The 12,500-nt window shown below is 42.0% G+C and overlaps 1 protein-coding gene across 2 annotated transcripts in view; it reads right to left on the bottom strand.

The window, feature by feature from the left end:
* adgra1b (adhesion G protein-coupled receptor A1b) overlaps positions 1 to 12,500 on the bottom strand; it is a 105,880-nt gene that overhangs the window by 73,804 nt on the left and 19,576 nt on the right. For both annotated transcript variants that reach the window (XM_030771436.1, XM_030771437.1), the window contains exons 3-7: positions 10,566 to 10,637; positions 8,471 to 8,542; positions 8,164 to 8,235; positions 7,732 to 7,895; positions 3,273 to 3,486 (exon numbers count right to left, since the gene is read on the bottom strand). In XM_030771436.1, the coding sequence (XP_030627296.1) occupies positions 3,273 to 3,486; positions 7,732 to 7,895; positions 8,164 to 8,235; positions 8,471 to 8,542; positions 10,566 to 10,637 (594 nt within the window). The remainder of the gene's footprint in view (positions 1 to 3,272; positions 3,487 to 7,731; positions 7,896 to 8,163; positions 8,236 to 8,470; positions 8,543 to 10,565; positions 10,638 to 12,500) is intronic.

Here is a 12,500-nt window from a genome sequence, read left to right as displayed (position 1 = left end):
CTTTTTTATCCTCTTAGATGTGTGACTAAAGAAAAAAAACATGGAGATGGGATTAAGTGAGATTCCTGTTGTGCGATCAGACTACTGGCTCAGGTGAGCTGAGCTCTACATTAGCCCGATTAATGAGTTCTCCCTGAGACACAGCGTTGAGTGTTGGTATCAGTTACTGCATGTGTGTACCTGCACTGACACTCAGCAGGGATACAGGGCTTCGCACACTCACCGTTAACCCTCACGGCCTGCTTCTGCCCGCCTATGGCTCTCTCTCACACACACACACACACACATATATATGCATACACACAGGCACACATGCACACACACACGCACATGCACGCATACTCAAACACACACACACACACACACACACACACACACACAAACACACACACACACACAAACACACACACACACACAAAGGTTCATACATGCACTGCTCTGGACTCACCATGCTGGTTTGTTTATATGCCTGCTGAGACACATTACGTACCAGTCAAACCAGCAAAGAGGTAATTGTTACACTCACTGTGAATGACACAGCACTGGCTTAAGGTCTGACAGTTGAAAACACAGTTGTTACAAACTAGACACTAAAGATCCCCTGAAAAAATGCAGAAGAAATGCATCTACAATGGAGAGAGAATCAAGTGACAAAGACAGACCATGCTCCCCCCTACTCTATCACAAGAACTACCCTCTGAGAAGCAAAAATGACCTCCAGACGAGGGGAAAGAGATAAGCTGTGACAGGACAGAAGAATAGGTACTGTCTGTACTCATACTGCTGACACGTGCCTGACCTGGGACAGAGGCTACCGCACAGCCTTATGAAAAAGCCTGAACTTAGTGGACACAAAACAACACTTTACAAAGAGGAAAAGTCATCGTCATTTAGTTTTAAGCTAAGCTACACACAAATGCGTCAACATGTCTGTTCCACTGTATCACTCTTGTAAGTCTATGTACAGACAAAGTGGGTTGAAGTATGTGGGAAGCAATATATAACATCCTGGCCTCCCACTAATGTGCCCACACACGCACACACACACACACACACACACACTCTCACACACACACACACACAAACATTTGTTGTGTTCTGCAAGAGGCCTTGCAGAAAAACAAACCCAGCTGATCCTAAATAGCTATGAACACACACACACATACAAACACAAACAGAGGCAACCATGAGAAACATATGCCATAATGCAGACATTAAGATATTACTCTGAGGGGCATTACGAACAAAAAATAAATAACTTCTATAACTTCCATAATAACTTCTACAAATATCTTTGCCTAGTTGGGTCCACAATAACAATGCCCAGATACCAATCACACCTACATGTCCCACCTCAGGAAAAAGGCAGAACTGCCCTAAGATCCAAGATAACACACAGGCAAGAATGTCAAGTTAGACAAAAGCCAAGAGTACAGTAATCTAAACATCAGCCTTACTGTTGGGCATTCTGATCCAACAAAAATGAATGAGGTAAGAAATCTGTGGTAACACTATATTGTAATTTACACAGTCAGACTAACAGTGGTTAGTCAGTAAATAGGGCTTGGATAAAAACAGACATGTATATAGCGGTAGTTTACTATTGGTGTAAATGGTGCATACAGATGGACTTGCTCAGATTGTCTATATGAGTTTATAAGGAGTGCGATGGGAAGTGGGGGGACAGACAAAGTTGAAAGTCTCTCTCTCTCTCTCTCTCTCTCTCTCTCTCCCCCCCTCCACTTAGTTTGAGTGTGTTTTCCTTGGCCAGCAGGTATAGCTGGCTGAACTGAGGTGGAAATGAGGGCAGCCCCATAAGACAGTCCAGTGGGACATTCTCATGGCCAAGAGAAACATTACTGTATAGGTTCCACTTGGAAAAAAGGAGACGCCAAATTTGTATGTACAAGGGAAAGGCAGACACTTAATTGCAAAAGCTAATCAGAATTGGAACAAGAGAAAATCCATCACCTTCCAGAGGGAATGAGTCTGGAAAACACAGGAAGTGGGGGGTCTTATTAGATGAATGTGTGTGTGTGTGTGTGTGTGTGTGTGTGTGTGTGTGTGTGTGTGTGTGTGCGCGCGTGTGTGTGTGTGTGCGTGTGTGTGTATGTGTGTGCGTGTGCACGTGCATGTGCACAGCTGGGCTGTACCCTACCAGTGGTAGTCCAGCTAAAAGTAATTCATGCAGAGAGAACTCCTCAAACCTCAAGCTAGCACAAGATTACAGAGCACATGGAGAAGTGTCTGTACCCCCTCCAACATGCCTCTGGACTGGCCTATCAACAGTCAATAACCCCAACCCTCACAATTCACAATTCAGTGCAGTATGTACAAAATCTAAACCTCAATCTGGAACCAGAGAGATCTACAGCATCCCACCATCATAAATGTGTCATCACTCCTTCCATTGGAGAGGGTGAGAAAGTCTCATTAATGAAAGGAAAATGATCTTTCATTCAGAGGGGGAGGGAAAGAGAAACGTGTGAGTATGTCTTTCCCCCCGCAGTGGTGAGAGCGGAAGACGTCTGCCGTTCCCCAGCTCCATGCAAATGGAACGAGTGTCGTTCTGGGAGCATTTGACACAGAGAAACATATTCCTGTCATCACTCCATCAATATTTACGTTCACTCCATGCCCCGAGGCGAGAGGCAGTTAAACTAATAACCAACCATGTCGTTCCTCTGGGGGCCTCGAGTCAAACGTGAAGCGTTGAGGCAAAGCTACCAGACGCAGAGAGGAGGAAACAGAGGGAGGAAAAGGATGCACAGACGCCATCTTGACCTGAAGAATGTGTGAAAGCAGCCGCTAGCTACTTTACCGCGCTAATTACTATGCTGCATCTGTTCTTGTTAGTGTGCAGATGCCTAACGCTGGAGAAGAGGCCACAGATTGTTGTGAGAAGATGGCAGACTGCTCTGTCATTTTACATGCCGATAAAGGTCACCAGGAACAAAAGTCTAAATCATAGCAGGAATCCTAAGAAAAATTAAACTGTGTGCGCTTGTGCGCATGTGCATGTGATTGTGTGTGTGTGTGTGTGTGTGTCTGTGTGTGTGTGTGTGTGTCTGTGTGTGTGTGTATACATATGGCTCTCTACACAAGTGAGAAGAAGAAAACATACATGGGTTATTTTAAATCTCTTTTCTTCCCTTTCTTTCTCACATCTGTCCCTCTATCTGCACCTCTCTCTCTCTCTCTCTCTCTCTCTCTCTCTCTCTAAACTATTCCTGTCCCATTTTGCCCTCCGTTTAGCTATCACCCTCTCTCACCTGGTAACCAGGCAGCAGTCATGAATGATGCTGTCCTCCACGATCACTCCTCTCTCCTCCTGTGTGTGGACAGCTCGTTCCTCATGGCTCCAGCTCAGGCTGACAGAGGGGTCCAGGTAGGAGACGGTACACTGCAGCGGCAGCCGGTCCCCGCGAAACACCACCTGTCTCTGGGACGGGATGAGCTGGAACAAAGGCAGCTCAAGAGGCCCGTCTGAGAACACAACCAGAGTGTGTCGACTCAAACATTACACCCAACAAACCAAACATCTGTGACAAACAGAGATCCATGAGAGATACAGTCACTGAGTACAGTGACTAAATTTGCATTTTACACAGCAGTAAAATATATATAATTGCAATTCTGTGGTATATGAACACTTTTTAGATGTATAACCACTTTTTTTGACATAGCTAAGAAGCACTTTAGATATTACATAGTTTTGTAACACTTTCTGGTGTTTGAATAACTAAAATATTATCATTTGCACTTAATGAAGGAAATACTCAAAACAGCTCCCCTTCACAAGTAAGTTTAACCCTGACGGTATCAATAGCTTTAAAATAAGTCTGAATTGAACTCAGAGCAACTCAAGAAAATGTGACCGTAGGGAAATTAAGACCCATAAATTTGTCAAGCAGCACTTTACCAACCATGGGATCATAAAACTTAACATGGGAGTGCCACTCAATGTGAATTAAGCATGCAAATATAGATTAAATAGTCCGGCAGTACCACCAGAGCCCATGTATACAGTTTGACTCACAACATGGCATTAATAAAGGTGTACGCAGACATGGTTCAATGTTTTGGGATCAAACAGACCTGTAAAAACAGTCCAATGATCAAAGTAAAACAGATCTGCGATAATTAAATTACAGAAGTAAATTATATATTGAATATATTTTACTTCTATATAGAACTACATAGAACTAAATTATAATTATTGTTTAAGGCTGTTGTAAATAATTAAATTTTTATGACTATATTAATATATTACAAATTTTCATAAATATTGGTAATACCCGTTTTTTTTCCTGTATACAGGTGAGAGTGCAGTGAAAGTAAGTGTACTTTCATAGATATATTTCACATCTGTTTTTGTTAAGTGAATACAAACATCTGAGAGACTGGCTGAGCAAAATGGCTGGACAGCTCGTTAATGTGAATATCAGCTCTAATCTTGCTCTGTAAGTGCTTCACAACAACAAATATAATTAGAGCGTAACATTGGCTTTGAATGTATTAATCACGTGTGCGCATGTATCTGTGTGTGCCTGTGTGTGCGGGGGTGTGTGTGTGTGTTATAGAGAGAGAGAAACAGAAAGAGAGAGAATGGGTGTACGTGGCTTTTCGGGATCATTTGGGTTCATTTGTATGTGTGTGTAGGGGGGGGGGGGTCCTAGCTCGACTCCCCCAAGCTTTTCTCAGGACACAGCAAATGCCTTTGACCGGACACATTACGACATCCCTTTGGAACAGCTCCAAAATGGTGGCTTCACTGCCTTCAGTTTCATTCAGATCAATGCAAAGCAGGGCACTACTGGTGAAATAATGGGCAGTTTGTGCAAGGAACTGTAATGGCTAACTACTGTAATGACCTGTGATGTTTATCTAACTGCTGCTCTCACTGTGATTATTCATGCTCAAGTCACTGATTCTCAGGGGGCCCTCTGCCAACACACACATCTATTACAAAAATGACACAATGAAAACTTAGTGAGCTAGGAATTCAATTATGTCTAGTCTATAAAATAAAAAGCCAACGCAGATTTTCCCAACTTCTTAAACATGTTTTTTCCCCCAACCACATTTACACAAACATATTTCTAATCGACTTTTCAACTTTCAGTTTATGTTTTTGTTTTTGTTTTTTTTTCCACTTTTCAGTTTACACTCAGAACAGTTTGTAAATGGATCGGTAATTAGATAGAACGTGTGTGTGTGTGTAAGTTGACTCTGTTATGTTTATCACATTAAGCAACTGAACTTGTTCCTCTCTGCCATGGCTAAGCCTGAGCATCCGTCTAACTGCGGACCAAATCTAAAAGCCAATCATAGCATGTGGATCACACAGAGTTTTTACTCCATCATTGCAAGCAGTTTTCAAATAATACATGCATAACACCATCTACATCAATACTGATAACCACTGCAGCTTTGAAACAAAAACTTACGTCAACTTTAAACCACACAAGCCTGTTACAACCTGCTTTTTCAGTCCATTCTCATCACTACCAAAAATCACAATTATTAATTTGGATTATGTGTAAGCCAAACCAAACTCACAGATTAAAACATTTTGTTTGGCACAAGGTCATGGATTCACATGAAATGAAGGACAAACCCACGCTTGTGGAAGTAATTTCCTAACATATCATTTTTCAAGGCAGTAAAGGTCAAAGACAGGCATCATTTCCTCCATGTATGGTTCATTTATTGCATGCATATCCAAAGTAAAAGTTTCATTTTTGTTAGGCATAGTACATTAGTGGATGTATGAGAAAGAGCTGTATGTGTCTAAGAGTCTCACAGAGAGTTGATTCGAAGGCCTATCTTTTTGGGTGATGATGGCTTATGATTGGAACGAGGTGTTCGGTCAAGCGTTTCTATCCGTGGATAGAGAAATCACTGTAAAATGATATGACTTTATTTCATAGCCCTGCAGTTCATGACCTGTTCCTTATCGCGAGGATCAGAGGAACAGGAGAGAGATAAATAGATAGATAGACAGATGGGTGGAGGGGGTAGATAAATAGAGAGAGAGAGAGATGGGAGAAAAAGAGAGATCGAGATCTAACTGCTGAGGCATTGAAGTTTCTTAAGACTTTCACTGAGTCACCTCCATCTAAGAAACCTACTCATTTACTGCATCCTGCCCCTGAAAAGCAAAAACCCAGCTTTGGATGCGCTTAATAAATCAGTCTAAGTGTTAAGATCAGTCCATCAACTCTGCACGCAGAGAGAGAGGGAGAGAGAGAGAGAGAGAAGATATGTGGAAGAAAAGAGAGCAGAGTTTTGGTTCTTCTTCTAGAAAAGGGGCAGCAAGCACTGCTCTAACCCCAAAGATGAACTTCCTGAATCAGGTAATAAACAGCAGGTTGTCTCTGAAATAGCCACTCAAGAACTGTCAACGTGTGTGTGTGCGTGTGTGTGTGAGTGTGTGTGTGTGTCTGAGAGAGAGAGTGAGAGAGAGAGAACAAAGACCTTAAAGATATGCTACTTCTGCCATCTGCTCCTCATCACTGAGCCACTCAAAATGTTAGAGAGGGAGAGAGGAAGAGGGAAGAGAAGGAGAGAGAGAGAGAGATAGAGAACGAAAGAGAGAGATAGAGAGGAAAAGATAAACAGATAGAAATGAAAAGAAAATTAAACAGAGTGAAGATGAAATAAAAAATAAGAGAAGTGGAAGATGAGGAGACTAAGCATGCAAGGGAAAACAGAGAGAAAGTGTGGAAAAGAAAGGACAAGGGAAGGAGGAGACAGATAAAATCTTTGTTCTTCACTGATGGGACCAGATGTTTATCATACAATGAGCATGCTTATGAAAAGTGGCAGGGGTTTAGGAAACGTGTGTGTGTGTGTGTGTGTGTGTGTATGACTGTATGCCTTTTGTGCAAAAATAATCTTTAAAACACACCGAAACTCAAAGAAACAAGCAGCATCGAGCACTAATGGAATGAAACAGCTATAAACATTCTCTCAGCCTGCTGTGTTGGCCGAGTGTTTACTATAGAGTCCATAAAGCATTCCTTTAACCTACAGCCAGTCCATTACAGACATAACAACCTCTAAATATTATCACAAAGAGTGGTGGAATGCAGTAGCTGTGCGAGTAGTGTGCTTGTCAGGTAAATAAATAAGGTTTTGCAAAGGCCTGAGTTGGGACAGGAGTGAAGTGAGAATTAGCCATGTGTAAAACAGTCCTGGCCATTATTGCTGTAATCCTATAATGGAACAGAAGTCTGGATTCTTCAAGCTAATTCAACCCTGCAACACGCAATTACATGGAACAGGAGCAGGTAAGAGGAACTTGAATCAGACTTACACACTCACACACACACACACACACACACCCCAACTATGAAGTTTATGTAACCCACAACTCACATATGAGTCATGCTGTTTGTCATCGGAGCAATACATCCACAACCACAAAAATAAAAGGTAAATCTGATTCAATTATCTGACACAAGATTCAATTCCCCTATAGTCCTTGGGGACAAACTAGGACAGAGAGAGAGAGAGAGAAAGAGAGACAGACAGACAGAGAGGAGAGAGAGACAGAGAGAGAGAGAAAGAAGAGAGAGACAGGGAGTGAGAGAGAGAGAGAGAGAGAGAGAGCTCTTATGATTAGCTAACAAAGTCTAACACATCTACAAACAGACACATATACAGCAGCACAGTGAGACAGTATGAGGAGGGATGCGTGTGCGTGTGTTTGGGTGTATTGTTTACCGCAAGTGAGCTGGTGTTTTCGGAGGTTTCGGAATTCCAGACTGTGAAGGTGTGTAGGGTATACACACACTGTGTCATTTCCTATACGGACAGATTTATCTCTGCTCCACAGCCAAAGCCACTCCAGCTGACAGTCACACAGCAGAGAATCTGTACCAAAGTGTCTGAAAAGAGAAACACACACACACACACACACACACACACACACATTTATGCTTAAACAGGCAGATGCATGCAAAGTAACAAGCATATGTACACTAAAACTGACAGTAACACAACCATGGCAAAATGTCTATGCAGAGAGAAGCACACACACACATACAAACACACACATTCCACCACAGGTATAACAATTACAATGATAGAAAATGAGTGTGGGGGGGGTGGTGGTGGTGGGGGGCATATACATGTCTTTTCACATGAAACTCTTACAAGACACGGAGAGATATCAAATGCACAAATAGACCCTCTGGCAGAGTGGTGAAGATATTCCCAGATAGATTTCTGTTGGAAAAAAAACACACACACACACACACACATAGAGAGAGAGAGAGAGACAGACAGACAGACAGAGTGAGAGAGATAGTTCATATTCAGCCCAAAAAAGGAGAAAAGTGAGCACATATCCACATATTGTTATCGAATAACTTTTTTTTCTACTGACGGAACACCGTATATTCAACTCAGATAAAAGGGTGGAGCAGCATGTGTGGAATTCAGTCGTTCCGACGTTACTCACAGCTTGGAGAGATTGCCAAGGTCAAGAAAAATGTCAGGAACCAGGCATCCCATTCTGTTATTGGAGAGGTCTCTGAAGAGATAGAGAAAACGAACTTACACTGAGATCAGTCAGCTGACGTTTAATACTGACAGATTTAAATTTATTTCTATTCAAGTTTATAAATGAATTCCTATTAACTGAGTTAATACATGAATTAATCTCTTTTAATAGTATCTTAATTGAAGAGCACTGATGCAAACAAGGATTCAAGGTGTTGAAATCCTTGCACCAAGTGGCATCAATTACACCACGCAAACAGCTCCTCCTTTGGCTGCCACCATCTGTGTGTGTGTGTGTGTGAGAGAGAGAGAGAGAGAGAGAGAGAGAGAGGGGACGGGAGTCAGAGAGAGAGAAAGAGAGAGAGAGAAATAGAGAGATAGAGAGGGAGACAGACAGACAGACAGACAGACAAATAGACAGAGTATGAGTGTTAGTGAGCGAAAGAGACAGTGTGTGTGTGTGTGTGTGTGTGTGTGTGTGTGTGTGGCTGTGAGTATGTGTGTACTCTCACAATGATTTAATAAAGCAGGATCAGACAGCAGTGCTGATAAGGTGTTTAACACAGTGTGATTATCCCTCTGGAGTTAAAGGATATCGACTATGACATTTCATGAACTTTCATGACCTTTGACCCTGCAGATCAATGGGAGTGTTGATGAAGGTAAGGCCTTCCAGCTGTATTTAAAACCCACACACAATTCCTAAATCTTTCTCTCTCTCTCTCTCTCTCTCTCTCTCTCTGTCATTCACTCTCCTATTCCAGCACCCTCACTCCATTACTGGCTGGCTGTTTTTTCTCATACACATGTGCGTGTGGATAGGAGTAGGGTGCCCTCACCACATATAATTAGAGGGCTTCTGTGTTCCTCAGCAGCTGTTTGAGTACGTGTGTGTGTGTGTATGTGTGTTTGTGTGTGCGTGCATGTGTGTGTGTGTGTGTGTGTGTGTGTGTGCTCAGTGTGTTTCAGGGAGAGAGAGAGAGAGAGAAAGAAAAAGAGAAGGAGAAAGGGAGAGAAAGAGAGACAGAAGGAAAGAGAGAGGGTAGAACAGGACTAATCACTAGTTGAGAGCTCTTAAATTAGTCCTGGCCAGCATGAGGGCTCTGGCAAACTCTCCCCAAATCAGCAAACACAAACCCCCCCCAACAATCAGCAGAAAATTACACAACGCAAACAGCCCCTCCTTTATCTGCCACCATCTGTGTGTGAGTGTGAGTGTGTGTGTGTGCGTGTGCGTGTATGTGTGCGTGCGTGCAAGAGCGTCCGTGCGCAACCGTGCATGTGTATTTTCAAACAGTATTTGAATCTTCAGAAGAACTCTTGGCTTCGCAGTCAACTCTCTCTCCAACATCTCCCAGACACTGTCTGCTTTCATGACACATCAAGAAAAACCCAAGGCTCTCACATCCCATCATCCCTTGCTTCCCTCTGCTTCTTCAGAAGCCTTTTCCTTTGCCTCTTTAAAATGTCATATTTGTGTGAGCGGAGAAGACGACATCCCTTCACCCACTTAAAAAAAATCAAATATATTTTCTCAAACCTACTCAGCTCTGTCAGCTTCCCTTTGCCGCAGAACTCGAGTTTCCTGTGTTGAAATATTATTCTACAGTGTATGACGGAACAGTGAATTAAGTAACTAAAAAACTAAATTTTCATTTCTGCGGTTAGCATAAGTCGTTAGTGCCAGGCTAAAGGGCTTCAGGCAGCGTTTTAATCTAATGCGTCCAGCCCATTTCGCTGGTGTCTGTAATAACTGCATATGCATAAAACAACTGCATATTTCAGTACACAAAAATACCTGCATATGGTACGAATTGTTATAGCAAACTACTATAAAAGTGAAGAAAAATTAATAATTAAACTTTATTGTCAAATCTGTAAAGATTATTAGCATCTGTGCAGTAGTTGTGGAGAGGACTGCATTATTGGACTTAATGTGTGCATGTATAGTCATTAGAGTCATGTTACATGAGGTGGGAGCAAAGATTGTGAGTGGAAGAACATTAGCAGAGACAATATAACTGTCAGTCATTCAATCTCTCTTTCATACTTACAGTCTCTTCAGTGCTACCAGTCCACGGAATGCCCCAGGCTCCACTGTGCTAATCAAATTACTCCTCAAGTCCCTGGAGAGGAGGGAGGAGGGGGGAGGGAGGAGGCCGGAGGAGGCATGGGGTTGGGGGGGGGGGAGGGGGGGGGGGCACAAGACAGAACCAGTCATAAGAAAGTGCAAGAAGTAAGAACAGAGTGACGATAAAAATTAAACGATAAAAAAAATTTACGATAAAAAGTAGAGGGAGAAAGAGAGAGAGAGAGAGAGAGACTGGATTGTACTGAGATGTATGACGACTGCATTTCAGAACTGCATGACAAGAGATGCACAGGGAGGGAGAAAACTACATTAAAGCTATCTAAATAACCCTCACTTCAGACACACACGCACACACACAAACACACACACAGACACTCAATATAATCTCTAGTTTCCTTAAAGGTGATTCATCCATAACATGATTTCTCGCAATCGAAGAGAGAGAAGATGAATGGTTTGAGGGACAAGGTGAGTGAATGTCTGTCAGCAGTTGTCACAGTTTCTAAAGCCTCACTTGATTCACTGAGTTGAGCATGTAAAGTTAAACACTAATATCTGCAAATACTCATTGCGATTCCTTGTGGCTTCTAGAACCTGTTACATTTGCATGAAGAAAAGCATGACTTTGCAGTGTCTATGTTGACATAAAAGTTGAAAATCATTTTAGTGGGCACTTTTGCACTTTAGATAAACAGTGCTGAATACCTCTCATTTTCATGAGATAATGCCCAAAAAAATTTCATCAAGTCGTAACTCAGCTCATCCACTCAGCTTATCCTCCCATTTTGTCACAAATTGAACATCCACTCATGAGACACACCACTGGAGCATGATTCTGTTTTCACAGAATGAACAACAGCCATATCTTATGATATTTACTTGATCTAAAGGGAAATTAAGGTACATTATTCTTACTACAGCATTCCCTTCAACAAAATGTTGAAATTTTCCATAGCAGTCTCACAAGAGGTTCTGTTTCAGTTCTTTTTCACCTTCTTTGATCTTACTGTCTGAGAGATAGTGGTTGACATTGGGCTGTTTGTTGTTAAGCTATACCATGTTGTATTCTTTGTATACTGAACTGTACAAAGCCTTGTTTACTATGCTTTACTATCTGGTTTCCTTCTGAGCTGTATTTGAGTCATGTTATGCTAAGCTAAGCTGTACAATGCTTAGTCTCAAGATTCCAGTCGTTATGGCGACGTATGGATACAAAACAATCACAAAGAGAACTTCAGTGGAATGAAATCTCATTGGCTCATGGTCATGCCCTTGTGTAAACGATGGGCGGAGTCAGGTAAACATTTATGTGCAGCTCTTGTAACTCATTCCCATTTGAATCTCTGCTCATATCTGAGAATTGGTCTGTATTTGTTGTGTGATTCATTTAAAAGAAAATAAAAGAGGCATATTAATTAATAACTCAACTGAAGATGGGCTTTTAGGCACTTCTGGTGGAGCTATGAGATCAGTTTGAATCTCACATCTCCACTACAATACATGTTGCATGTGTTGTATAATATTATACAATCTGAAATGTGTTGTGTTGTGTTTCACTCTGTTGTATTGTGTATCATTCCATTATGTGAAAGACCATGTTGTTCTGTTTTGTATCATTTCATGCTGTATTGGGCCAAATGCAGATTCATTTTTTTGGAAAACACGGCCAAATGAGCCATTTGCTGTGTACTGTAGGAGCCTTAGCGTTTCTCTCTCTCCGGGGTTCTCCCCCGGAGACTTCCTAGACCCAACACTGCTAAAAATACACCCCCATTATTTCATAACTCCACGCTCTGTTTCCCTGGCAGGCCAAAGAAAACTTCCTGAGATTGTGTCGCCCGTTTCCTTCGTCTGTCTGTCGGGAGTGACAGGAATCAGAAACACACACATATACACA

The sequence above is a fragment of the Chanos chanos genome, chromosome 4 (assembly GCF_902362185.1).
Source record: "Chanos chanos chromosome 4, fChaCha1.1, whole genome shotgun sequence".
Classification (NCBI taxonomy): domain Eukaryota; kingdom Metazoa; phylum Chordata; class Actinopteri; order Gonorynchiformes; family Chanidae; genus Chanos; species Chanos chanos.
The sequence above is the reverse complement of the archived record's forward strand: the minus strand, read 5'-3'. Positions and strand labels throughout refer to the sequence as shown.